The sequence below is a fragment of the Chaetodon auriga genome, chromosome 20, assembly GCF_051107435.1.
Source record: "Chaetodon auriga isolate fChaAug3 chromosome 20, fChaAug3.hap1, whole genome shotgun sequence".
Taxonomy (NCBI): Eukaryota; Metazoa; Chordata; class Actinopteri; order Chaetodontiformes; family Chaetodontidae; genus Chaetodon; species Chaetodon auriga.
In genome coordinates, this window is record NC_135093.1 from 2,647,050 (window position 1) to 2,674,606 (window position 27,557).

The following is a 27,557-nucleotide window of genomic DNA, read 5'->3' on the forward strand; positions in this document are numbered from 1 at the left end:
CAACTTGCTATGAAACATATTTGCATATTTATGTAATTTTCTAATAAGTTTCAGTTAGTTAAGTAAACTTAATTTGTAGAAGGTAGCAAAGAGCATTTAGTCGTCTAGTCTGCCGACAGATCGAGGTACGTGAACTTTATTTGAGTATTTCCATTTTCTGCTTCTTTATACTTGTGCTACACTAGGCAGGTGTACTTTTACTCCATTACATTTGTCTGACAGTTTTAGTGTGTCTTTATTTTTCAGATTAATATTTTTCACATCCTTCCTGTCCAGAAAACCAAGTATCTCCTTTGTCAGCTAAATAAACTCTTTAAAAACCTCTTGGATCAGCTGAAAACGCATCGTCACCAAGTTGAAAACGGGCTGTTTTTCTGAGCTTTTTGGAGATACGTGGTTCTCACAGGACAGCAAACGTGATGAATCTGATCGCTGTAGATTAAATCAGCCAACAGGATGTGAAGAAGGTGAAACACCCACAGCTGTAAAATGCAGCAGGAACATGAATCCACAGACAGAGAAACACGGACAGGGAACATTTTACTGCACTGTGAGTACTTTTGATACTTCGGGTACATTTAGTGATACACTTGCACAGTTCAGTGTTTGAGTGCTTCTCCTTGTGCGCGAGTATTTTCAGTGTAGTTTTGAGTACACGTGTCACTACTCCAAGCTGCTTGTCTTCTGTGTGTTAAACATGCCTGGAGGAGGATGTGTAACATGTTTCAAACATTGTTGAAGTAAAAATATTGATCTTGGCTGAATGGTGGCCCCGCGGCGCGCGCCGGCGCGCTGCGCCACCAGCAGGACTGCGCCGGTGGTTCCACAAATCATTGTCAACACGGATCAAGGTCCGAACGAGGAGCTACAGCTAGCAGACAGCCCTCCTGTGTACGAGGGGCTCCTTCCTGCTCACTGTCCGTGTGGTCTGTCCCGCAGCGCGCAGCAGCACATTTGTAGAAGTTCTCCGTTTACTGACGCAGACAGTCGCTCAGCTTTGGCGCAGAGGAGCGCGTTGACCCGCAGCTGCACGCAATGATCCCCAAGATTGCGCTGAGCCTCCAGTCTCTTCGGAGCCACCGTGTTTTGTCCAGAGCTGGAAAGGTCCTGCAGAGACCAGGGACACGTCATCCAGGGTTACCTGCAGCAAGTCGGTGAGTTGGCGACACACACGAAGCTGAAGAGACTTTAACTTTTCACGGTCAGAGCTCGTGCGTTTGCAGGAACCGATTTGCTTTTCCAAACATCTCCACCTACAGTCAATGTTTTCCTCTTTAAAAAAAAAAACACCTCTTCCCTGTGGCCAACCTTGCGTCTCCTTTTTTGATTATGCAACAATTTCCGCGCGGTTGCTAAACAAAGAAACTGATGGCATCGAGTTGAGTTGTGCAGAAGTTGACCTGTCAGCGCTGCAGGTCGTCTCGTCTTGGCCCTCTTGGCCATCGCTTTGCTATTGTGTGCAAACTGTTGTGCTGAGGCATTTGAATAATGTGCTGATGTGAATCGCGGAAGGAAGGACAAGAAACAGGAGAAACACCAGTGTGGTCGTTTCTATTACTAAGAAAAATGAAGTTTATTTATATAAGACTTCTCCTAACAGAGTTTCAGAGTGTTTTAAGAAAAAAAAAAGTGAATAAAAACAAAACAATAAAACCAACGAGGATCAAACAACATAAAAACACTGGGAGTTAAAATAATGTGAAAATCATAACATGGTAAAATCAAATTAAGCAGTAAATATTCTGACAGGGGATGTAAACGATGCTGAAGATGTAGCCTGTCTGATTTCAGTAGGCAGAAACTTCCACAGCCTGGAACCACCAGAAGATCCACTGATGTCCGAGAACGCACACAGGAGCCAATAAACCCTTCATATCATTTGGAGCAGGGCCACAATGCTTTAAGGCCGATTCATAAAAATCTGAAATTGATACAGGATAAAACAGGCCGCCAGAGGAAGTTGGTTAGCACGGGAGTAATTCATGTGTTCATATTTATTGTCTGTTAATATTCCAGCGGCAGCACAAAGTGCATCAGGCAAGAAATGATAGAATCATGTGTAACCTCCTGCAAATCAGAGCAGAGGTTTTTTAAAAAAAGACCTGATTTTAGAGTGTTTGAGCTGAAGAAGCCTGACTGAACAACAACATCAGAGATCTGCATCAGATTTAACCACCAGCTTCATCCTCTGAGTAAGGGAACGAGCTTGCTGTGAACAGGCTGGTAGATCTCCAATTAAATCGTCGTTCAATTAAAAAAAAAAAGTCTTGCAATATTTGACATCGAAACTTTGAGAATAACTGAACTGAAGAAGGACGTTTACCTGAGTGTCGTCTGCATGACTTAACAATGGGAGACGCTGAATGATCTGACTGGGAGGAAACACGTTGATTGAAAATAACAGAGGTCCAAGAACGGACCCTTGAGGATCTCCACAGTGAAAATGAGCCACTGATCAACAGGCATTTTCTACAGCAGAGAGCTCGACGGACGGGTAAGAATGTAGGCGATAAAAACAATAAACTGGTGAAATATGGTCACTGATTGTGACCATGTTTCACTTCTGGTCAGATATTGAATTGGTGATACTGATTGTACAGTTTGTAGCTTCTTAGCAGCATCATCCATATTTGAAGCATTGTAGTCCATCAGTCCTCGGTAATTCTCTGGAACAATAGTCTCTAAGTGTAGACAGCATGTTTCTACCTGGACATTATTCACTGGAGTCACACACGTTAACATAGTGAGAAGTCACCTGACCTCGGCTCGTTCAGTCTGATCATGAAAGTCAAGATCTGCTGTAGTAAATCACATCAACACAAGGCTGGAGCACCAAGCAGGTGAAGCCTCAAATATAACATTTTTTGTTGCCTTCAGGCGTACTTAAGTGTACTCAAATAGCCCTTGGGTACCACTTGAGTATATTTGACATGTAAATACTATGCAAAATATTCATGAGCATTCAATCAATCAATATTTATTAGTGGAGCACTTTTCATACATGTATAATAGCACAAAGTGCTTTACATGTCTACATTCAAACCATTAAAGCATTCAAATGTACTTAGATATATTAAAATAGCTAATATAAAGTAGCTGAAACTAGCTTCACTGGGAGCAAATACTGCTCAAACAGCTCGTCTGCGGGCTGCGGATGCTGCGAGATTGCCTCCGATTGTGCCCGCAGTTAAGCTGCTAGTGTCTGAAAACATCCTTTAACTCTTGTTTCCCTGCAGCGGCATTCATGTGGACTTTCCGCCCATCGTCCCGAGTCTCACCACCAGCTACGCCCACGGCACGTCTTCCTTCAGCTTGCTCCATCAAACGGTTGGAGAGAGCCTGCAGAGGAGCGTGGAGCGCTTTCCTGACAAAGAGGCTTTGACCTTCATAGAAGACGGAGTTCGTAAGACCTTCGCAGAGTTTCAGCAGGATGTGAGTCTTTTTCTTTTTTTTTTTCAGTGACAGTCAGTGTGTTTACCTCCAACACCAGCTGATGAGAAACACCTCCATGCAACAGTTTAAGGATGTACATTAACAAGAGATCCGGGTTCTTTCTGTTCAACAATGTTCAGGTTTCTGAGGTTCGACTTTGGAAGACCTACAAGCAAACTGTAAACTGCAGCCATATTTTTGCATATTTTATGAATGGCCCCAGATCTTGGCTCTTGAAGCGTTACAGGAAGGAAAATTTCAATAATTTTCAAAGGGGATTTTATTCTTATTCTTAACCCTTTTGACTATGGGTCATAATAGCTTTGAACCCCAAATTAGCTATTTATGCTAGCTGCATAGGGGTTTCTTTAAAGGCAACCATCAGGTTTGCTTCAGTATGGGTGTGTTGTTTTGCCAGAGATGTGTTTCCTGAATCTTTACAGTGGAGGTGATGAGTTCAAAGTGATTATGGCCCAAAAATACTGGAATTTTCCTTTAAGGTTTGGACTGCACCACAGCCAATAGTCTACAGTACAGAATAAGCAGATATTTACAAAACTCAATGGAGCTGATCAGCTCAGACATTAGAAAATTGTCTTATCACGTTCAGTTTTATTTCCCAGCTGTTTTGCAGTCGGGTTTGTAGCGGCGAGTTTTTGCTGTTTGTGAGGACATATTTGCTAACGTAAGGTGACGGGTGGTTGTGGGCTGCTGCCTGACTGGTCTGTCTGCCCTCTTTGAGAGTCGCCTGCATGTTCAGTCCCGCTCACTTTGTAAACTTTCACCCAGTTACCTTACGAAAGGACCATGTGGAATCCAGGCCTGAGACCTCACAACCTCCGAGTGGTGTCACAGGTTGATGTCATTAACCCGGCACAAAGCCTACAGACCGTACTCAGATATGAGCTGTCGTAGGAATCGTCTGAACCGGTATTCCGTGGTCAGGTCCCCTGAGATCTGCTGGACTCACTGGGAAACACTGGGTTTGAATCGACCCAGTGGTCAGTTTATAACTTTAACTATTGATTTGCTTAATAAACGTTCTGTTTCTTCTTACTTTGCATCTACTGAAGATTTAATCCGTCTCTATGAAATCCCTTCTGTTTGTATGTTTTTTTAAATAAATTTGTCTTTTTGATGTTTTAATTCCTGGGCGGGTTTCGCTCTACCTCTGCTCTGTGTGGCTACACTCTTCCCTCGTTACAGAAGAAAGGTTTAATTACACGACTGAGGCTTTACTTCAGCAGACTGGTGTTGTATGCCGAGGTGTTCGACTTTGCTCTTAACAGGCAGGGTTAGATAACAGTGTGACAAGGTGAGAACTGCTCACTGCAATCCAGAACGATTATGAAACCAGGTATTTCATCATAGATGTTTTTGAAGTGATATGTTTTGTAGTACAAAAACATAGTAAAACACTCATTTTAAGATAAGAATATAACAAAAGTGATGTTTTTTTTCCTGTGTTTGCGTGTCAGGACGCATGTTTGTCTCAAGTCTGAAGAAACGTCTTGTTCACCGTCATATAATTATTTATAAGGAAGCTGGAAACAAAAGCCACCGAAACCAAAATAGCCGTAAACGTTGGATTTGCTTTGGCGCTCACGCCGTCTTCGTCAGCTTGTTGTCACAGTTAGAGGCTGTAGTGCCACCCTCAGTCAACAAAACCCAAATTAAGCTGATTTGATCTGTGTAATGTCTGCAGGTGGATCGAGCTGCAGCCGGCCTGCTGGCCCTCGGGCTGACGAAAGGAGACCGGCTCGGCATGTGGGGACCCAACATTTATGAGTGGGTCCTGTTCCAGTTTGCCACAGCCAAAGCCGGCATCATACTGGTGAGTTGAAGCTACAGCACAGTGAGCAATAAGCACAGCACCGCCAAGAAGGTAAAAACGAGATATTTAGTTTTTACTTTTTATTTTCCATCAAGGACTTTATTTATTTTAAGTGGTTTATTCTTATTTTGTTAAGTGCTTGAAGCTGCATTTCTTGTATTAAAGGTACTCCACAAACAGTAAATGTGTATTAATCCGCCGCTGAAAATAATCCCCAGTACATTCACTCCTGTTTGAGTAAAGTCACCTTAAAACAACAGTGAGCAGCTGTTTTAAAAGCCGTTTTAAAAAGTGAAATGAATGTTCTTGGGTCATTTTTTTAATTATTCATGTGTCCAGTAGGAACCAATGGGCTTTGAGCTGAGAGCTACATAGATGGAGTAACACTGCACTGGTTGTGGTCTTCTCCATCAGCCTTAACCTTTGACATATTAATCAATGTAATGCAACATAATAAACACATCTTCAAGAAAAGATTTGATTTGTTTGCTGTATATTTTTGCCTTTTTCAGACGTTTTCTTGACAATCAACTTATAAAACGTTAAATAAAAGACTTGGATGAGTCAGTCAGTTCTTCATTCACACTGTCTCTGCTTTGGCTCTGGTCCAGTTTCAGGTCTGTAAAACTTTAAGTTTCTTTTCCATCATGAGCAGCTTTTTATGGTTTTACCACCCGACAGGTGTCTGTGAATCCGGCGTACCAACTGCAGGAGGTCGAGTTTGCGTTGAGGAAGGTGGGTGAATGTCGTAGAAATGTTTTTACTGCTGTGACACGCAGAGACCGTTCAGGTAAATCCTCTGCTCCTCTTTCCACAGGTGGGATGTAAGGCTGTCGTTTGTCCTACGCAGTTCAAGACCCAGCAGTACTGTGACATGCTCAGACAGATATGTCCGGAGATGGACTCGTCCAGTCCAGGAGACATCAGGAGCGCCAGGTACCTGCGGGGGGGGGGGGGGGGGTTCAGACAGCTTTCTAATCAAAGGCGCTAATTAGTGTTTCAAAGTGAACTCGGCGCAGAAGATTCGTCCGCTGATCTGATCGTCACGACTCGTTTGAAATGAACTGATTTCACCCTGAAATGTTGCTGCTTTAAAAGCTGCTGCGACTGCGCCTTTAATAGCTTTTCTTTTTTCTCTTGATGGTATGTGAAAAATGTCTTGGAGGGGCACCACCCCGGGGGAGTATGAACTCCTGACCCCAGTATGTGAGGCTGCAGCCGTCTTCCCACATGTGCAGAAACATTCATTCAGTGAGGGTGAACAATAGCACTTTAACAGACCGTCAAAGCTGTCTGATATAAGACAAAACAACATAATAATCCTTTAAAATAATCCTTTAGTGATCCCTCAGAGGGGAATTTCAGGTTCTACAACAGCACAAAGACAGAAAAAAGTGCCAATTAATAGAGAACAAAATGGATTAAAAGGTATATAAAGTGAAAATAAGTACAAAGCGTATTAGTCTATAACAGTACGCACACAGTACTCAAAGCTGGTTAAACTGCTCTTCAGCTTCAAAGCTCAGCCCTGATTTGTTTGGTTTGCTTCCCCTCAGGCTCCCAGACCTCCGCACTGTGATCGCTCTGGATAGCCGACAACCAGGAATGTTCCATCTCGAGGATGTGATGCAGGCGGGCAGCAGCCAGCACGTACAGCAGCTGCAGGATCTGCAGAAGAAACTCTGCTGCGACGACCCCATAAACATCCAGTTCACTTCGGTAATTGTTGCGTAATCGGCGCTGACCTGAAGGGTTTCTCGCAGGGCTCCGTTCAGGCTGGTGCGAGCGTTTTTCCTTCCTGTCTGGATGTCCTGTTTTTTCCTCCTGGGGGAAAAAAAAGACTGAGAACATCTGGATTACAACTCCCAGGCTTCACTGAACAGGCCGCGTTTCAACCGTTAACATGGGAAACAACACGCCTGCATGCTCAGAAAAGTTGTTCTGATGTTTTTCACTGCACATGCACACGATCAGCGTATTTCAGGCATTTTGTATCAGGAAAAATAACGTGAAGTATCGCACTGACATCATCTTCAATCAATCAAGTAAAACTATTAAGATAAACACTTTTAATCACACTTTCTAGATACATTCATCCACTAATTATCATCGTCTTTCAGTCAAAAAATGCTTAACTTTCACCAGATCTTTCAATTTCTGCTTTTCTCTGTGTTCCATCTGCAGACAAATCTTCCTTCTGGCCTCAGATCTTTCACTTCACGACAGCTAACATTCACAAAGTGATTTTTATTAAACAGAAGCCTGTCAGAGTAAACCTGACATCCCTTAGCAAACCGTTTTATAGCTTTCTAAATGCTGTGATATGTTCTATGTTACCAGGGCACAACTGGGGCTCCAAAGGGCGCCACCTTGTCTCATGTCAACATCGTCAACAATGCCTACTTCGTTGGCAAAAGAGTGGGATACGACTGGAAGGTGAGTCTTAACTGATACAAAACATCGTAGAGCTTAAAAAAAAAAAAAAGACCAGAAGTAAGAACGACTTGATGCTGCGTCTTCTTCTTGAGCCGTAGAGCTCGTTTTTATCCAAAAACTGTTAAAAAACACACCAATGAGCCACACTGCTGCACTAGCTGACATGTTTAGAGTTTATTTTGTCGTCCTGCTGCCACAAATGTTCACTGGCACCAAATATGAATTCATCCGCCGCAGAAAATAGTCCCTCACAAATGTACTGTTTATTTCTGTTTGAGGAACATTTGATAAAAACTGCAGCGAGCAGCTGTTTTTGGGGGAATCACTGAGCCTTTTTAGAAAACGAAACTTTTCATTTGTGGGCCGTTTTTAAAGGTTTGTGTTATTTGGATCTCCTGTTAGCTTCCACAGCGCGGTCGCTAGTCTTCCACACAAAAGCAGCAATTAAAACTCACAGTTGTCAGTAAGAGAATAAAATGCGAAACAAGCCAGTCCACAGTTTTGATCCCTCTTTAATCTCCTGGTGTCGTCCGCAGCCTGACAGCCGTATCTGTCTGCCTGTGCCCATGTACCACTGCTTTGGCTCGGTGGGCGGGGGGATGTGCATGGCCGTGCACGGCGTCTCTCTGGTCTTTCCCTCTGCGGGCTACAATGGAAAGGCCAACCTAGCAGCTCTGGAGAGTGAAAGGTAATGAAACAGCTCAGCTAACTGATGAATGATAATAATAAAGCTGCACGAGGCAGCTGCACACGCTGGTATGAGAGTGCTGAGAATGTAATCACCATTAATCCTGGAGCGGCGTTGTACCGTGCGGCTCCATGATATGGAGGTAAGAAACGGCTGATTGATGATTAAAGCTTCAAATCAAGTGAGCGGTGACACTGGACAATAAGGGACAATCCTTTAAGTAAAGATTTCTAAAAACAAACAGCTGTTTGTTTGCTTGGCTGTGAATTTCAACATCTTCATCAAACATATACTAAGATTAATTATTACTTTAATTAACATGTAAACCCATGAAAAATGTTAGCAAGAGACTTTATTAACTTACTTAATGCTTGTTATCACATTCATTAACTGCATTATTAAGCAATGTTCGTGGCATCTTTCTAAACTATTAAATAATGTATAAATGAGGTTTACATTCGGCTGATCCTTTTATGCCACTGTGTTCGCTCTTTGTAATACTTAATAATGTAATAAAAAATGACTGAATTTCCCCCGTGTGGGATCAATAAAGTCTTATCTTATCTTATCTTATTAGTTTGTAAGAACACCGTCGGTAAATGATTGCGAGACGCATTAGTTAGCTGTTAATTAACTGTTCATTAATGCTTTTGACTGCATTCACTAATGTTAATCAATGTACTGCAGGGAGGCTAAAACTGAATAAAACGCTGGAATTCAACCATGCAAACACGAAGCCGCGTAGAAGTAAAAGAGCACGTGAAATAATCAGCATGTTTACGGCATGCAGACGGAAATCAAATCCTGCATCGCTAATCAATATCAGTTCCTTAAAGTTATGCAACGAATTATTGTGACACACCAGGATGAGTGATGTGTGCTGTCTGTGCAGTCAGAGTCGGGGTCAAAGGTTGAAGCGTTTTGCTGTTTCATGGTAAGTTTGCAGAGTTTGGTGAGCATTGGTGCCAGATTCTCTGATCAGGTGGACTCTTCCTGACTGGGATCAGGTATCACATGTTGTTGTTGTTGTTCAGGGACGAAGAGGAGTCATCAACGTCTGCTTTTCTTTGTTCAGACATGTTCAAATATCATCGTAAAGGCTCAGGAGGAACCACCAACATTAACAATGGCTCTGCTCCAACACAGCGAGCTAGCATCCTTCAGCTAAATGGAACACAGCCATCATCAATGTTACTGATTACACCTGTTCTTTCACTGCTTCACCATGTCATGATGTCTGCAGTGAAGAGGGTCAAGACGTCACGGCCGCCGCGCCGATCAGATCAGACAGTTTGAACAGTTTCATCTGTTTGACCTTGAAGTGAATAAATGTATCTGCTGTGCGACGTTCAACATCACGTAACAAGAAGAATACTAGAGTACTACTGCTCCAAATACTTTGATAATAAGAGTAGAATCATGCAGTATGAATAACTGGCAGTAAGTATTTTAAAGGACAAAAAAGAAAAAAATCACATTGTTTTTCATTTTTTTCTCACCAGAAATGTTCAGGTTTCGTTTCTTCGTAGTTTAATTGTTTCGTCTGGGTACAGGCTATTAACTGGCTATTAGCTGTTATACGGAGCTTCTTCTCCCTCGAGGAGTGAGCGCCCATTTTCACTTCTGCAATTTGAAGGATCGTTTATTGAGAAAGAACTGAAGCCAATAATAAGTCACTTATCGGCCTGTGTAGACCGGTGTTACACCTCGCATCACAAGTGTTAGTTTCATAGACGGGATTTTATTGTGGTGGAAGTTTATTGAGATCTTCTTGCAATAGGCTGTAATTATTAGATTTTTACAGCCATACCTTTGTCAGACGTGCATGACCCCTTCCAGCTGTCCACTATGGAAACAGTGCGCCCTGATCCCTCATTGATACAAATAATTGATCATCAGGTCTGATAGAGAGGCAGAAACCCCCCCCCCCTCCTCCTCCTCCTCCTCCTCCTCCTCCTCCTCCTCCTCGAAGAACAAATAAACTAAAGCAGACTGTACAGGATGTGTAGGGACACGCTCCCTGCAGCTCAAACCTGTCCCTGATTACATTATTGTATGTAAGTCTGTGACGAGTCATAACCTGTAAAGTCAGTTTCTGAGCCAAAAACAAGCTTCACCTAAACTTGAGTTCATTCTTTGACTCAAGACTAATGTCTGTGCTGTATCACGACCTCTTTTCTTCACTTAAATCTACAATAAGCATAGAAAAATAATCACAGTATGTTTGATTTTGGAAAATTGTTAGTGTTCTTGGATTTAGATGAAAAGACTCTGATTCTGCCAGGCAACCAGCAGAGCATCCAGGAAGTAGCCTGGCCCAAAACGCACCAGCAAAACACAGATTTGTTGTTTTGGCACTGATTAAACAGACAAGACGCACCGTGTTAATTAGTGAGCTTTAGTGGGGCAGGAAGGCAGGTGCTGTTAGCTTTGGGTCGAGCCATGTGACACGTTTCCCTCCTCATGCAATTTGGAGCCATCGATTTGCAAACTGTTCTAGTCCCGCTCAGTTTTACCGTCTGAGTTTCAAATGAAGAATAAAGACGTACCCACAAAAAAAGACGTGTGCAAATCATTTTTTGTAGGTTTTTTTTTTGGCAATTTGTCATTGAGGATGCTTCCTATTCATTTTCAACTTTCCCCTCACAGGTGCAGCTACGTCTACGGGACCCCCACCATGTACGTCGACATGGTCAGCCAGCCGGACTTGGAGAAATACGACTTGTCATCAGTGGAGATCGGTGAGAACAGACTCCGCACTGCAGCGCACGGTTTCTCAAACAAAAGAAGTCACCGTTTACATCATTTAATGTCTGATCTTGTGATATTTTGAGCATGTTTCCACTGACTGATTGCTGTATTTGTAGGCATCTGTGCTGGTGCTCCTTGTCCTCCAGAGCTTGTGAAGAAGGTCATCTCTGCAATGGGCGTCAAGGGAATAACAGTGAGTGGATCCTACAAATATTATTGCTTTCAAAATCATTTTTTGTATTATATAAGAATCTTATTTATCAGATCAAACAGCTGATCAAAAGTCACTTCAGTTTACAAAAATGATTCAATAATGCAATTCAGCGTTCACACACCAGGGGGAGACACATCCTTAGAGAACAGCCACTACGTTAGCGTCAGTACACAGCGCGAGGAAGACGGAGACTTTTTTATGCAGTTTCAACATCAAGCATCTTGTAAAAAAGCAGAATGTGTATCTTAGACAAAAAGAAAGCTTCATTGTGTAAAAAGTTTATTGGATGTGAACGCCTGTTCCCACTTCCAAAAGTCCAGGAAATGTAAAGGTATTGAATACACATAAGAGATGCATAAAGACAACAAGTCCTCATAGCTGGTGAGAAAGAAATAACTTTTCTTCCAGTTTGAAGTTTTACTGAAATGTTAAGTATGATACAAATAATTTGCACTGAGTAAAGACTCCCTGTGTACCGTATTGATCGTTTCAAACTTCGTCTTGGATTCTCGTTTGGGTACATTCTCACCAAAAACAAGCTCAGTCCAGTTCTAGAGATCTCTGGGCTCGTGAAATACCTTCATACAGGGAAAATGGAAAACTGAATCCACCGTCTCTTAACCTTCTTGCAGAAACAGGCCTTCAGGCCTTTTTGTGGTCACTTTAACCGTCTTTGATGTTCTCAGTCAGTCAGGAAGTAAAACCGACGTCACAAAGCAGAAAAGAGGCTAAACGAGTGTTGATCTCTGCCTCTTCTTTGGAGCCACATCCGCTTTGATGATCAACTATTTTTACAGATAACGACCAAAATAAAGGAGCATCACATATTTCAGACACTTCATTTCCAGCGTCTTAATGGATCCGATGATTAGGTGTAACGTGAAAGGTACAAACGACAAACGCTGAGCCGACTTAGCCTCGTTTAGCTTCTTTAGCACGTTTTGCTGAAGTGTTTCGGTTGACTTTCAGTGATCTCATTAGCCTCGTTTCCAGCTGCAGCAGCCACAGAGTGGAGCTTTTAGTGGCTAAAGATCAAGATACTTCCCTCAGGAGTTAGCAGACACCAAAACAAAGCTAAAAAGAGACTTAATATTGGACTTAGATTCTGCAGCAAACAAGCAGGCAAAGAAGTCGTTCATCACAACTTTAAAGGAATAGTTTGACATTTTGGGAAACATTTTTATTTTCTTTATATCTAGAGTTTGATACCAGACTGATGCTGATTAATAAGAGCCACACAAGAGCCTCCATAAAATGACAACCTGCTCAGGTTGGCTTTTGCACAGAATCAACAATCAAGATATAGTGTTAATTGTGTGTTAATTACCCACTAACCCACCAGCATCAGGCCTTTATCTTCACTGGAAAATGGTGCAAACAGCATAGATTAGTTGAATCTAATCTAACCTAATTCATTCCCGGTCAGTGACTCTGTGGGTGAACATGATAATTTTCACACATTTAATCACATCATGCAAGACGGCCATGAGAAAGGAGTAAATCACCTCTGTTTTGCAGGTTTACCCAAATTTAAAAACCTGCATTTATGCACTAATTTTGGTGTAAAAGTGGAATTTGTGAGCTTTAGAGGTGTTGGTGGGCACCTTTCAACACGCTAGCTCTTTACCCGTTTCCCACCTCTGTGCTAAGCTAAGCTAAGCTAGCACATGAGGTCTTTAAACTGAAACCTTAAACTCGACATCGATCTTCTCATCGAAGAAAGCAAAGGAGCAGATTTCCCAAAATGTCAGAAGTTTCCTTTAAGCTCATCTGGTTTGACTTTACATTATTTTCATGCTAAAAAAAAACTGCTGAATCTCAGAGGAGAACAGTATCCTCAGGGAAGAGTGTTCAGGCTTTTTTTTGTTGTACAGCCTCTGCTGTTCTGTGAGGCCCTGAACGCACCAGGACAAGACCACACATCTGTCCTGAGTGCTTCCTGTAGCCTGCATTCGCTCAGATGCATCCTTTGTTTCGGTGGTTACCTGAACGTTGTACATTTCCACTTCACCTTCGATATAAATGAATGAGAACGAAAGGTCCGTAGAGCTCTTCGCGTGTTCGGGGGTGGGTGAGGAGGACAGAGAGCATGTGTGCTTATGAATGTGTTTGTGTTTACGTTAGTGACAACATTTGGCAGGTGAATAGATGGACAGTCTTGGAGTAGAATGAGTTAGCATTGCTTTCGTTGCGTGTGTAGCCGGTCACCTGGACAGGCTCCTCCTCGGCGTCTCCTGTGGAAAAGACACAGAATCAGCAGCCAAATCAAACAGTCTGCCCTCCAACCAGAGACCCCATGACCTGGACTCGGTGTACTGGACCCCAGGGCCAACGTGGAAAAGTTCAGACAGGGACAGAAGGGAGGACAGAGAGTTCTGCGGTCAGGAAGAGAGGAGTGAAAAACAAAATCGAGCAAAGCCAGCTCTCGGCCACTCCAAAACCAACTGAAACCTCATGTGGTAACGCCTGAATCCAGCGTTCATTGTACAGAATTCCAGCTGAAACCCCTTACAACAGCCCATCACAGGAGGGATGTGATTTTGGACTTAAATAGAGGCCATGAAGAGGAACAAAACTGCACCTCAGCTATTTCCAAAAGTAGTGGTCAGCGAGGGTGTCTCTTGAAAACATTTAACTTCAAAATTTGCGGTCGAGGGGGTCATTTAATGTTTACTTCAAGCGTCTCCACTTACTTTTTTGGATCATCATCAGCAGCTAAATTTTCAAAAACAACAGCAAAACGTGCCCAGATGTCACCCAGTTATGAGTGTGCAGTTTGAAGATCTCTGACTCTCTCTCTGATCTCTGACCTCTTTAAGCGTTAAGAGAACTTTAAAGGAATAGTTTTAGACGAGAAGCTCGAAAGCATCCTCATGTCTGTACGCTGAATATGAAGCTACATCCAGGCGACTGTTAGCTTAGCACAGCACACAGACAGGAAGCGCCCCTAAAGCTCACTAATTAACACATTACATCTAATTTTCTTAATTTGTAGAGACATAACTCCCTGTGAAACGAGCATCTTAATCCATATTCGTGTCTTAATTAGTGAGTTCTAGAGGTGGTGGTCGGCAGCTTTTGTTACTTTTTTGCCCCTGTTGCCAGCCGGTATGCTAAGCTAATCGTCTCCTTGCTATATTTCATATTTGCGGTGCAGACATGAGAATGGGATCAACCTTCTTATGGGAAAAAAAAAACCCTGCTGCTTTAATGATTTTATTGTGGAGTTTATTCTTCGATCAGGCTGGTTTGCAGTAAAACGATGTGATTGGGGATTTTCCGCGGCCTGTTGGGTGCAGATACCTGTGCTGCTGCGTGCTCAGTGACGCGTGCCCTTTTTGGCTCTCTTTGCCTTCACTCTGCAGCCACTGAAGGCGGTGCTGTCTCTGATTTGTTTGCCTTTCTGCTGGGGTGGAGAAGCACACACTGCGTCCGGACGATTGCGGCTGGAGTCCATCCACCTGTGGGCAGAAGCCATAAGATAAGATGCTGGCTGCTCGGTCTCTCAGAGGGAAACCTCACAGGAATAAAGAGAACAGCTGCTGATGTGAACGTGAAGATGTGCAGCCTCTTAGGTGATATTATGGCTCAGAGTTACTGTATTTGCAGCCACAGTTGTCAGTTGTCCCCTGACTTTTCATCTAGTACCTGCAGGTTGAAAACTTGGGTGATGCCATGAATTTTCCTGCAGCATCATCGTCATCAGGTCTAAATTTTAAAGGTGCACTGTGGAGTTTTCTTGTAAACTCCTCAAGGTACTTTTTATTTGCCAAATACTTCAGTTTACGAGCAAATAACTGCAAAACTAATGACATTCCCATCAGCCTCAGCTGCACTTTGTGTTTTGTGCTAATTAACAAATGTTAGCATGCTAACACCCCAAACTAACACAGTGAATTGGGTAAACATTATACCTGTGTAACATCAGCGTGTTAAACTTGTCATTGTGAGCATGTTAGCATGCTGATATTAGCATTTAGTATCAAAGTACAGCAGTGCCGCTTTCATGGCTGCACAGTGTCGTTTCAGGTGAGTCTCTCACCTGCGCAGTGGAGCTAGCTGGCATGTGCAGCTCCAGGGGTTGTTGGAGAGGGTGATGTTGGTGATGGTGCCAAACTCGAAGCCTTTGGGAAGGGTCTTCAGCTTGTTGTTGTCCAGGTGCAGTGACTTGACTGCAGTCACACCAGTAAACGCACCATCAGAGAACTGCAAAAAGGCAGAGCCATGCATGAGTTTTACTTTCACAGCACACAGCACGTTCATCCAAGGCCTTTTGACTTTACCCTGCTACCATGCAAGGTGCTGGCCTGACCACCGCTAACACCCTTGGTTGTGTCAGAAGGCAGACAGATGCACAGTGAGGGAATCTCGCCAGTGTTTCTGTGGCATGAAAGCCTCCTCTCATCCTTCCTTCTGCAGCAGCGCTTGTGTAAACACTGACAGTGACTGACCTCCTTTTTTCCGCCCCTACTTCATAAGCATCTGCGAGGGCGCTAAAAGCTTCAGAGAGGTGCTAGATGAACCCATCCTCGGCGTGTCAAGTTTTGTCTCCTCCAGGAGGAAGAGGAGGGCAAATGGGAGAGGAGCTTGGCTTTGAAGGGTCGTTTTATGGAAGTCTGGAGGAGATGAAGCAGTTTGGAAATTTCCACTGTAGAGCGAGAAGTAGCTGAGGGTATTTTGAAGCAATGGAAGATGGATGACTTCCAGCATGGCAGAGGTGTTTTCACTCTTTCTGTCGTCTCCCTCTTCGGGCCACTCCTCTGCCAGGAAGGCTCGCAAAGGGCCCAATTGTCCATTCAACCGGGGCGATGGCAAGCTAAAAATACTCCTCTTCATGCACTGTGGAACACCCTGCCTCTATTTACCTGTCTCCTAACCCCTCCTGACCTGTTTACAAGACCCTCCCAGTGAATGTAGAAAACACACCTTGCTGAAAATAACACTTGTGTAATAATTAGACTCAGACATGCTCGGCCGAGGTCCAGCAAACAAAAACACTCTAAAAATACCCGCATTTGGCTGGAAAATGGTTTAATCTCGCTGGCCTGCCTCGCCGTCTCCTGCTGCTTCCACCTGGCTCTCACACAGTCCCAGCGTGAGAAGGTTGTTATTTTACAGTTTTCCCCTCCGGGACGCCTCCGTACTGCGGCGCAGGTACGCTCAAATATTGGCTGAGCTCAAGTATGAAGCAAATGTGCTCTCAGGAATGTCCAAGCAGCGTGGTGAAGCATAGAGCTTGATTGTATACATTCATACTGAAGCGGTGTGAGATCTGCAGGAGATCTCACAGACTGCTGTGAAAACATCTGTCTCATGTCTGAGATCTAAACAGCATCCTTGAAGTTCCACTGATGAAGACTGAAATCCAGGATTAGGGTTAAAAGTTACCAACCGGACTTTAGTACACGTTTCTGGACTTATGAGTCGTGTAAAACAGAGCCTGGATATCCAGGAAGGGATCAGCTTCAGCGTCTATGGAAGTGGTCAAATAAAACCAAAACTATCTCCATTAAAGCCTTTTTTTAATAATTTCTCTTAAATGGGGAACATAAAGGTGCACATGAGTAATTAGTTCTACTGAACCATGTCATTATGAACTAACTATGAGTGACGCTTTGTTTGTGTGGATGCATGTGGACGTTAACGAGTTAACTGATCCTGCTGGTTTTGGCACATCCTGAAGCACAATGCAAAGCCCGTCTGCATTCGGAGGATGGAAAAATGCTGCATCAGGTTTGCATTATCGAGCCACACTGAGGCAGATGAAGCGGGACACAGAACCAGTGCGTACTGTAGGTTCACTCACAAAATTTATGTAAATGGCGGTTGGTTATGTAATGTATATTGGCTGCCGACAAGGGGGAGTCGACCGCTGGCAAGCCTGCACATGTAAATATGCTGATGAAATATAGGCGAGACGGCTTTGCCAGACCAACACAAACAGACAAATTTAAAGACAGCTGCAGTATAGAGCCCTATTTCATGAGATAAACTTGATATTCTGGCCTTGATCGTATACTTTTAAACTATTTCATTTAAACCGCAGGCAGTTTAATCTTTTTAGAAATGTGAAAACACTGTTAACTCATCAGCTGTCTGTCCAACTCCTGCTGGACTCTTTTCCTTCCATCTGAGGAAGAGATGAATACACGTAGGATATTCTGACGTTGTAATTACACTAATACACCTCTTAAATTTCGCTTTTAAGACATGAATCTGTTTCCTAAACACGCAGTAAAACCACAGACTGACCTTCTCCAGACCCATGTTGTCCAGGTATAGTTTCTCCATGTAGCGGCCAAAGCTCTGGAAGGCGTTCTCCGGGATGCTCCTCATGGGGTTCCTCCCCAGCGTGAGTTCCTCCACCACTCGCAGCTTGCTCATTGCCGCGCTGGGATAGGTGGACATCTTGTTCCTGTCCAGGTGAAGGATAGCGAGGTTCTCCACATCGTCCAGAGAGCCCGGCTGCAGGGTGGTCAGCTCGTTCCCGCTCATGTGCAGCCAGCGCAAGTCTTTGGCGCCCGCGAAGGTCCCCGGCCGCAGCTCCCGAAGCTTGTTGTCATTGAGCTGCAGAATGAAGAGGTTGATCATGGGGGAGAAGATGCCTTTGGTCAAGTCGCTGATCTGGTTCCCGTCTAGATAGAGGTAGGTGAGCTCGGTCAGGTCCTCGAAGGCGCCGGGCTTGATGCTGTTGATCTCGTTGTTGGACAGGTAGAGGTAGATGAGCTTCTTCAGCCCCTTGAAGGCCTGGGATCCGATCTCTCGGAGCTGACAGTGCTGCATGTGCAGAGAGATGAGTCCCTTGCTCTCGGTGAAGGCCCCCGTGGGGATGTTGCCCAGGCTGTTCCTCTGCAGGTTCAGCAGACGGGTGACCTCCGACACCCGAGGGATCTTCTTCAGCCCGACGTTGTCGCAGATGACGTGCTGAAGGTCACCGTGGCAGTGGCACAGGCTGGGGCAGTGGCCCGGGGCTCCCCGCACCGCAGGGCCCAGGACCAGGAGGCAGGTCCCCAGCAACAACCAGCTCACGCAACGCATGCTGACGAGCTCGTCAGTATCAGTCTGTCTGCCGACTCAGCGTCTTCTGGAACAAGAAGGAGCAGAAGAATCCCGTGAAAAGCTTCAGAGAGAATCAGAGGAAAGTGAAAAGGTTGAGCTGAAGTGTGTCTGTGAGTTTAGAGCGAAGCACACGGAGCGAGGCGTGAAAAGGTGAGTGACTGAGCAAAGGTGGGCAGAGGCATTCACTTTGAGAGGAGGATGGCCAGTCAACAGCACACACAGCACTATTTATAACATTTCACTTGGGGGAAAAAAAAAAAAACGAGGAGGGCTTGCCAGGGTGTTAGAGCGAGAGGTTTGCAAGAGGAAGTCAAGTGTCTGTGAGAATTTAACCCTAAATGAGCAGGAAGACGACGCGGGACCGCTCGGTCTCTGTGCCGCTGGCTGCATTTTTGCAGGAGCTGGAACGTAAACAGAGGACTGATGTTCTGCCGTTCGACCTGCTGCTGGATGCTCACGTGCAGACAGATCATAAGAGAAAAGACTTCATGCCGGCGTTGTTCTGTTTAACAGGTGAACGCTCGACAGCGTGCCGTGAGGCCGGGTTCGATCCGTGCACGCTCCCAGACATCCATTGTTTTTCAGTCTGCGGTGGCAGGAAAAGGAGCCACTCCTGTGCAGCTGTTTTATAACCTATAATAGTCTCCAGATGGCTGGCAAGACACGAGATGCTGTTTCAAGTCATAACAATTGCAAAAGATACTCACAAAGCAAAGTTTTAGATACCACTTTACGTTCCTGTGTGCATTCTTTCTCTGCTGTTATGTAATGGTCTCTTCCAGTCAAACCTCAGAGGCGTTAAGCTGATGGCGGCTCTCAGGTTTCAACTGCGAGAGATGGAGCAGCTTAAGTCTGTCGCTGTGAGAATGAGGCTGTGTTTGTAGCGTTCATTACGCCTGCTTTTAATAATAAAAGGAAGGTTTAGGGAAAGGCCTGCAGGACTTTGTTGACTGGCTCGGGTCAGTGGCTGGTTTGGCTTCAGGTGGCTGAATTTATAAGATGGATGGACCCACCCAGGATAACTGGAATCTAGAGTTTACTTAACAAATCTAACATTTTATTGGGAATCTCGTCTCCTCCCTGATTTTCCAGGTAAAGCTCTCACTGTATCCTCCTCTAAAATGCCTCACTGGTCCAACAGTCTCTCCCTCTGATTGAATTTGCACCTGCAGTTAATATTTTCTGTCTCTTATTTTATCAGTGGTTTTTCCAGCCTCTTCCCTCACTGAATGTAAAATCTGAATCAGCACAGCGACTCCAGCTGTCAGATAAATCTAACACAGGAAAAAGCTTGTTTCACTCTGAAACGCTGCAGATTACAAATATAAAGTCTCCTGAACATCAGTTCAGTTTAGAGCTGAAATGATCCATCGATGGCCACAAATTCAACTTCCATTTACATTTCATATTAATAATCTAAACCTGCAAAGTAACTAAATAAATTTAAATAAATGTAGTTGAGCAAAAGAAGAAAGTAACAGAGACAGCAGACATCACTGTGTTTTGCCGTACATCCCCGTAAACGTCAGTCACACCCCCCCCCCCCCCCCCCGCACCAACCTGCCCTCCACCCTTCCCTCCGCTCAAAAGATGCTGCTGGTTTGATTGACAGATTGGATACGGAACCACGGAGAACAGCCCTGTGACGTTCTGCGGCCACCCGGCAGACAACCTGGAGAGGAAGTCAGAGACGGTGGGCTTCGTCATGGACCACTTAGAGGTGCGTCAGACGTGCAGTTCAGCACGAAAACACAAAGACGTCGCGCAGAAAGACGCGACTACGCGATCACTTTATGTCAGATAAATAGAAGCTGCAGCATCAGCATCATTACTGAATTTTATAACAGTAAGAATACTTATTTTGCAGCTCAATGGCCACTTTATTAGGCACACCTGCTTTAGTTAATGTTTTGCACATTCCATCCTTTTCATTTGACAATATTTTATCTATTTTACTCATTTCTATTTTATATTTATGACTTGAACTCTGCAGTACTTGCAGATTCCTTCTGTGTGAAAACTAAAAGCTAAATCTGAGTTAAATGCAAACGTCTGACCTGCTCATCACGTAGCAGAATCTCAATGCATGAAAGTATGCAGAGCTGTTCAGATCAAACATCAGGATGAGGAAGAAAGTTGACTGAAGCGATTGTTGATGCCAGACTGGCAGAACATCTCCAGCACCATGTGGACCAGATGCCACAAAGAATTCAGACTGGGTTCCTACAAGTGTACCTAATAAAGTGGCCACTGAGGGTACATCACTTAATCTGCTAAATAAGAGGTTTTAAACCGTGAATGCTCCACAGGCTAAAATAGTGAACCCAGCAACAGGACAGACGCTCCCTCTGGGGGAGATGGGGGAGGTAATGATCCGAGGCTACTGTGTGATGTTGGAGTATTGGGAGGATCGAGCCAAAACGGAGGAGTGCATCTCCAAAGACGGCTGGTACAAAACTGGGTGAGTGGAGGCGGTCAGCCGCTGTGTCTCTGCTGTACGTTCGCTGCACAAAGCGTCCATTAATCCAAACGCTGAACCGTGTCCCGCAGAGACATCGGCAGCTTGGACGCGTACGGCTACTGCCGGATCGACGGCAGGATCAAAGACATGATCATCAGAGGAGGAGAGAACGTTTATCCGGCAGAGATCGAACAGTTCCTGCACACACACCCCAAAGTCAAGGAGGCGCAGGTGAAGCATCAAATCCAGCGAGGCTGCTTTTTCTCTTCCTGCAGAGCTACATGGATATTCGTTTGTTTGTCAGGTGGTCGGGGTGAAGGATTTCCGAATGGGTGAAGAGATCTGCGCCTGCATCAAGCTGATCGACGGGCAGGACTGCACCGTGGAGGAAATCAAAGCTTACTGCAAGAGCCAGGTGAGCCACAATCCCCTTAATATTCAACAATGAGCTGGAATTCTGTTCACTCCCTGTGAAGCAGAACGACTCATCGTCTCCCTCTTCATCTTTCAGATGGCTCACTTCAAGGTTCCTCGCTACGTACTTTTTGTCACCAGCTACCCGCTCACTGTTACTGGAAAGGTAATGTCCCACATCCTGGTGCTAATATATTCCTATACATGTATAAATGACAGACAATCAAGGTTTATTTTACCGTTTATTACAAACTGATTCCAAGACAGCTGGGACGCTGTGTAAAACAAACAGACTTTCTAATCTCTCTTGACATAAACTCAACTGAAAACAGCACAAAGACAATACAATCAAAGTTTGAGCTCATCGGCTTCATCGATTTTTGCAAATATCTGCTGATTCTGAATCTGATGCAGCAACATGTTACCATGAACACAGGTAAACAGGCTCACTGGTAACAGGTGACGGCATCATGATCGGGTATGAAAGGGGCATCACATGATTGGATAGAGGATGTTACTGCATGAGCTCAGGAACACTTCGTCTGTAAACACTTTGTTTGCAAATGCCTGATTCTGTTTTTATTTACAACTTTTCTGGGATCACGGCTGTCAGACGACGTGCGTCCAGACTGCAGAAACAGATCTATAATCAGCAGCTGCTGTAACAGTCTGTGATGAATGAGTCCCCTCAGGTTCTGGTCTTTCTCTCATGGGACGCTGTTTAAAATGACTGTACAGACATGGCGCTGTGTTTGAACAGGCCTGCCCTGAATGCCCCCAGACAGGAGGGAAAGGGAGCTATTAGCTTGTCTGCACGCACACCAGGTCCTGTTAGATGAACCCAGAAGGGCGGCGGACCTCGTCCCAAAGCGGCGTATCAGATAAAAGCAGCCCTTCAATCTGAAACTCCCTCAGTTCATTTCACCAGGATAATCCGCTCAGTATTAACAGTTCCAGCGAGTTCTGGGTGCAAAACATCGACGCTGTGGTCACGTTTGAGAGCCTGTAGACGAGTTTGTCCCCGAGTACATCTGTCTAACTGATTCCAGACAGGGACACTGTATTGCTGCAGGCTGCTCTTGAAAGCAGCATTTTTGGCTGCGGGGCTTTGCAGGTGATGTGGATTCCACCTCTGAAAAGCATTTGACCAAACAGTTCTTCTCTTTACAGTGACTGTAAAGGAACAATTTCAGAAATACACTTAGAGACTTAAATAAGATTACTGACACGAATTTCATGACTGAAGGGTGAATACGAAGCGATACAACCAGAGATGTTACATCACCGAAGTGACGGTTTGCCCACTTCACTGTGTTAATCGTCATATCGCTCGACCCCGACGTGACGACAAGGTTTTCAGTCTCGACCGCTCAAACTGAGCTTCCAGCCGGAGAAACGACTTTCAATCACCTTTTCTTCCTCTTCTCAGATCCAGAAGCACAAACTCCGCCAGGAGGCTGAGAAGCAGCTGGACCTGGACGAGGGAAAATGAGAGGCCGCCTCGTGTGTAAAGAGCATTCAGTTACTCGCCGTCGTGTACCACAAACACTAATTGGAATTGAACACCCCGCCATCACAACACCTCAGAACGTCTCCAGAAGTAAAACCAGACTGGAGACGGGCGATGGCCGGGTATGAAGCCACGCGCTGAGCCAAACGGCCGTCTGGATCCTCTGTAGCCTGCTGTTAAAGGGATAAGTGTAGTCGTACTGTTTGTTTTCTTACTGTCAACAAATCCCAAGAAATGACCAAAACCAACAATGAATACTCACAGGTATCGTCTGAGTGTACAAAAGCACAAAACACTGTCGCTCACTGTGACACCTTCCTTCAATGCCATGAACACAAATACACACTAGAGCACCAAATGTCTATCAATCCGCAGCTGAAAATAGTTCCCAACAAATGCACTTATTTCTCCTGTTTGTGTAACATTTGTTAAAAACTGCAGCTGTTTGAAGGGACTGGACCTTTTTTAAAAATGAAATCAGATATTTGGATTCGTTATTCAGATTTTCATCTTCACCAGGAACCAATGAGTGTCACAGGTGTTGGAAAATATTTAGAATAAACTGTTGATTTTGGTCTTTTCATGGGAATTTGTTAATAAGAAAAACATTGGTAACACTTTAAATTAAGGTAGAAATATTCACTGTTAACTATGTGATTAATGGCATGCAGAATAGTAGCATATTGACTCTTTATTAGTCACCTCAAAGCACTTATTATTAATAATAAATAAAGAGGTTGTACGTGATGACAATCTTGAGAACCTTAATAACTCGAGAATAAGACATTAATAAGTGCTTTATAATAATAAAAAAGACAATATTTTACTAATACGCATGGTAATAACCAGCCTGCTAATGGTGAACACGTGTACCTCAAAATAAAGTGTTAGGAAGATATATAACAGGCCGACCTCATGCTTTAACATCGACTCTTTAATGATGTCGGTGTAACAGAAATGTGAACCCAAAAGCTACAGAGAGTCTCACAAGACGGCTGAGCCACTGCACTCAAACACGACTGAAGAGCTGAAGAAGCTGGTGGAGATGTTAAACCGCTCAGTCCTCCACAGTTCTTCTTTCAGCCTACTATAAAAATATTTTGTACATCAACTTGAAATAAACTTTGTACCACATTATTAAAACCAGGCCTGGGTGTTTCTCTTTTTACGGGAAGAATGAAGGCGTTTTTATTGATCTCGGTGGCAGGTGCGCGCCTTGTAAGCCCCTGGAATGCCATTCAGAAACAAATACACACTTACGCACACACGGCGATTGGAAACGAGAGCTCTGTGGCGTTTAGCGAGTATCACAGACACACAGTCAAAAGCTGTAAAGAATTTCCTCTGGAGTCTGAGCGGGCTGCGTGTGCAGTCCAACTGACGCTGGGCTGCAGGATCGGATGTCGTCTTCTGTCTAGACCTGAAGGACTCGGCCCAGAAATAGCTCTTAAGAGCCCAGAGGAAAACAAACGGGGCTGCTGGCTCTTAACGAGGAACCTCAAGGTTTATTTTGCATTTTTTATTTTACATATTTTGGATTTAAAGTTTCAGGACATGGTATTCTTACAGAAGGTGCCAAGTGCAAGAGTCAACTGGTCGGCTTTGATGTGCTCCAGCATCCGAACCGGGTTTTAGGAAATCACTTCAAAGCCAAAGAAATGTACAGAAATGTGGTGATACTGATTTTACAGTCAGTGAGATTCTGTCAGTTCTCTGTACAGTTACGACACTTTTGTTTGGAAGTCAACAAACTTTAACTGTTCACGTGCTGTTTTTGGGTCATCAGTAGTCAACTGTGTTAATCTCTCACACTGTGAAGAGCAGAACAGCCCTCAGTTCAATAAAGACTGTTCAGTCTCCCTCGTGTGGTCAGAAAGAGAACAACACATAAATTCAAGCACAGCTCAGACCTGACGGAAACTGCAGAAAAGCATCTACAGGTGAAACCCACATTTAAAGGAAGGAAGATGCACAAGAAGACAAAGATCGTCACAACTCGGGCTGAAGGCATCACTGAGGCACTTTCACACTTTATCTAACATAAGAGGGATCTCGTTAGTGTGTTCTAAAACCTCAAACTCTACAGCAGCATTACAGTAAAAGTTCTCAAGCTTTAAAAAAAAGCAGAAGGCCAAAACTATGTGGACACTTCAGGAAGATCTCAATGCTTTGATAAGAATCACTTCCAATCTGTGGCAACAGTTCCTTTCCTGTTTCCACATGACGCTGACGTGCACAAAGCAGCGCTTACAGAAATGGTTTTCCCAGTCTGGTGTGGGAGAACTCGACCGGCCTGCACAGAGCTCTGACCTCAGCTCCACTAAAACACCTGAAATGGATCAGCGGCAGTGAGCCAGACCTGATCACCCAGCATCAGTGATGGACCTCACGGACCTCACGGACCTCACGGCTGAGGGAATAAATCCCTTCAGCAGGTTCAACATGTGACTGTCTGGCTGAAACCAGAAGCGCGGAGGCTGATAGATTCACACACATGGTGTCGGAACAGGACGTTCAACGATCACATGTGTGTGATGTTTGAGTGCCCCGTATAGAGTAAAATATCTCTTCTGCTCTCATAGAGACTAAATTTATCCACTTACATACACGCATACCTCAGCTGTGACTTAGTCCTTTGGCAGCGGGATGCCGACTGCTGTCTGCTGTCCCTGCATCTGCTGCTCTGCTCGGGCCACCTCCTCCTCAGTGCAGCAGTCCTGCAGGAACACAGCGGCCAGGTTGCGCAGACGGGGGCTCTCTGAGAGGGAGAAGCGCAGCATGCACTGAAGGATGGCCGGATCAGAGATCTCAGAGCGTGACGAGGGCTTTGTGAGGTTCATTAGTGTCGTGATGGCTGACAGGACGGTCTCTTCCCTCCGGCTTGACAGGCAATTTGTGACCAAGCTGATTCCATTACTCTGCAGGATAATGTCTCTGCATTCAGGGTCCATACTCAGGTTACAGAGCCCCCCTAAGAACAAGACACCAGAGATGTGATAAGGTTATTATCTTAGATTAGAAGGCAGCATCTAAGCAGCTTTATTAAACCAGTGGGAGAGAGATGATGATTTCGTTTTTGTTGGTGTGACACTCACCCATCCCAAACTCCACGAAGTTCTCGTTCTCCTCAGTGAGCATGTCCAAGAAGAGGTCGGCCACTTGCAGCTCCCTCAGGTGCTCCATGTTCTTCGGGTCGTACGCAAAGTTGGCGAGGTTAGCCAGCACTTGCTCCTTTGCCTCTGATGTAGAGAAAGGAGTTCGGTCAGAATCTTAAAATAACAAGTACTGGAACAAATCCATTGAAATCAGAGACCTGGATCAGCGTGTCACAAACATACTGGTATCAGCACATATTTGGGCTGATAAGTAAGAAACGGCTGCGGTGCAGAAAATTAGAAGGTTTACTTGAGGTCGTTTAGAAACAGTGATGCCTTTGCGTATTTTGTCCACCAGAGAGCACTGACAAGTATTTTTCAAGTGTAAAATGTGGGACCAAACAAGCAACCATGAAAAATTTTATTATGTGTGTACATTAAGAAGTATTACGAGTTTTTTTTTTCCAACACAAAACTGATAAAGATAGCTGCTTCAAACATCTGAAATAAGTTGAGCTATCATTAGAAATGAAACGTGAATACTGATCACTAACACTAGATATCAAAATAAGATGACACATATGAAAGATTTATCTTTAATTACGATGACAAACTTAATTCAAGGCTCCCAACACACAATTATTATATTAAATGTTCAAAAAGTGTGTGTATTGTTTCAGGTGTTACACTGTGGGAGCCACACTTAAAATGTCAAACACCCTCTACAGCATTTCAATAAGATAAGATAAGATAAGACAAGTATATCTACATTTATACAGATTCTAAAAATACTAAATGCCATAAAAGTATTATTATCAAACTTCTTCTGAGAAAAACTACTAATGTCGTATGTTGCATTGCACTTTAGAAATACTGTTGAACTAGAGAATGAGTGTGAAGCTGCTGGCAGATAAGAGACTTTAAGAACAACCTGTCCCTTTATAAACCTCCTCAGGAAGGAAAATACACCTAAAATAAATCTGTTCGTCACACGGTAACACGCGCTGTGTTTACATGCACTGCGGACTGTTGGGAGTCGGTTACCCTGTTGTTTAAATGACTGAAAGTGCTCTTAATATATAAAACTAGCTGTTAGCCATTCCCCAGAGATAACCCCGATACACTCTAAGGTTTTCTGATACTGTATTTATGGATCTTAACTTACACAGATCTCTGAATCATGACAAATAAAGCTGCAAGTGAACCCACCTTCGCTGTCGGTGTCCTGAAACTCAGTGACCAGAGTTTGTAGATACTCAAAGCGGTCTGAGCCCTCAGACGAGCCTTTCCTCCACATCTTTAGCGTTAGCTTAGCATTAACTCACTCAAACTGTAAAAAAACGAACACACGAGGTAAGAAAGTAAAGTTAAAAGGTTAAAAAAAACTACAGCTAACAAACTGGAATTGACTGCGTTCTCCTTCCGCCATTTCCAAATGTGGTCCGTCACTGAAATACGCCCGGACAACGACGCGTTGAAAGTGGGGTTCCGCTTAAACCTCGATCGTTTTAAAATCACTTGTACAATTGACTAAAAGTCTGTCAAACCACTTCTGTACACGATAAACCGATATAAATATTTTGGTGTGGGTATTTAAAGGTTTTCCATGATGTTTTGGGAATAATTCTGGTTCATAAAATTAGGAAACGGAAGTCGTGTTACG

General features: G+C 44.1%; 3 protein-coding genes across 4 annotated transcripts; 1 reads left to right on the forward strand and 2 right to left on the reverse strand.

The window, feature by feature from the left end:
* The first annotated feature begins 18 nt into the window (after positions 1–18).
* acsf2 (acyl-CoA synthetase family member 2) lies at positions 19–23,936 on the forward strand. Its single transcript, XM_076759489.1, has 16 exons — positions 19–1,154; positions 3,237–3,432; positions 5,138–5,266; positions 5,948–6,001; positions 6,084–6,202; positions 6,823–6,985; positions 7,607–7,702; positions 8,239–8,390; positions 11,040–11,131; positions 11,258–11,334; positions 20,027–20,134; positions 20,724–20,875; positions 20,965–21,106; positions 21,180–21,290; positions 21,387–21,455; positions 22,719–23,936. The coding sequence occupies exons 1-16, from the start codon at positions 1,036–1,038 to the stop codon at positions 22,779–22,781; spliced, it is 1,842 nt and encodes a 613-aa protein (XP_076615604.1). The 5' UTR covers positions 19–1,035; the 3' UTR covers positions 22,782–23,936.
* chad (chondroadherin) lies at positions 11,609–18,393 on the reverse strand. The gene is made up of 4 exons (XM_076759492.1): positions 17,608–18,393; positions 15,398–15,561; positions 14,659–14,816; positions 11,609–13,589 (listed from the first exon to the last, which is right to left on the reverse strand). Exons 1-3 carry the CDS (start codon positions 18,391–18,393, stop codon positions 14,675–14,677), a joined length of 1,092 nt encoding a protein of 363 aa, XP_076615607.1. The 3' UTR covers positions 11,609–13,589; positions 14,659–14,674.
* On the reverse strand, positions 15,438–27,333 carry armc7 (armadillo repeat containing 7). Of its 2 annotated transcripts, none has more exons than XM_076759498.1 (4): positions 27,104–27,333; positions 25,895–26,038; positions 25,415–25,770; positions 15,438–15,561 (listed from the first exon to the last, which is right to left on the reverse strand). In XM_076759498.1, exons 1-3 carry the CDS (start codon positions 27,189–27,191, stop codon positions 25,427–25,429), a joined length of 576 nt encoding a protein of 191 aa, XP_076615613.1. In that variant the 5' UTR covers positions 27,192–27,333; the 3' UTR covers positions 15,438–15,561; positions 25,415–25,426. The 2 variants fall into 2 exon arrangements, with proteins under 2 accessions (XP_076615613.1, XP_076615615.1); XM_076759500.1 differs by lacking the exon at positions 15,438–15,561 and adding an exon at positions 18,302–18,439.
* Positions 27,334–27,557: the final 224 nt, after the last annotated feature.

Excerpts from the sequence above, each read along its gene's own strand:
- chad (XM_076759492.1), bottom strand. The coding sequence starts at position 18,393 with ATGCGTTGCGTGAGCTGGTTGTTGCTGGGGACCTGCCTCCTGGTCCTG. Across the intron at positions 15,562-17,607 it reads ACAACATGGGTCTGGAGAAG|TTCTCTGATGGTGCGTTTAC; the intron begins GTCAGTCTGTGG and ends GCCTTTTTGCAG. Across the intron at positions 14,817-15,397 it reads CAGCTAGCTCCACTGCGCAG|GTGGATGGACTCCAGCCGCA; the intron begins GTGAGAGACTCA and ends TTCTGCCCACAG.
- acsf2 (XM_076759489.1), top strand. The coding sequence starts at position 1,036 with ATGATCCCCAAGATTGCGCTGAGCCTCCAGTCTCTTCGGAGCCACCGT. Across the intron at positions 20,876-20,964 it reads GACGGCTGGTACAAAACTGG|AGACATCGGCAGCTTGGACG; the intron begins GTGAGTGGAGGC and ends CGTGTCCCGCAG. Across the intron at positions 21,291-21,386 it reads AAGCTTACTGCAAGAGCCAG|ATGGCTCACTTCAAGGTTCC; the intron begins GTGAGCCACAAT and ends TTCATCTTTCAG.
- armc7 (XM_076759498.1), bottom strand. The coding sequence starts at position 27,191 with ATGTGGAGGAAAGGCTCGTCTGAGGGCTCAGACCGCTTTGAGTATCTA. Across the intron at positions 26,039-27,103 it reads TCAGGACACCGACAGCGAAG|AGGCAAAGGAGCAAGTGCTG; the intron begins GTGGGTTCACTT and ends TCTCTACATCAG. Across the intron at positions 25,771-25,894 it reads CTTCGTGGAGTTTGGGATGG|GGGGGCTCTGTAACCTGAGT; the intron begins GTGAGTGTCACA and ends TCTTGTTCTTAG.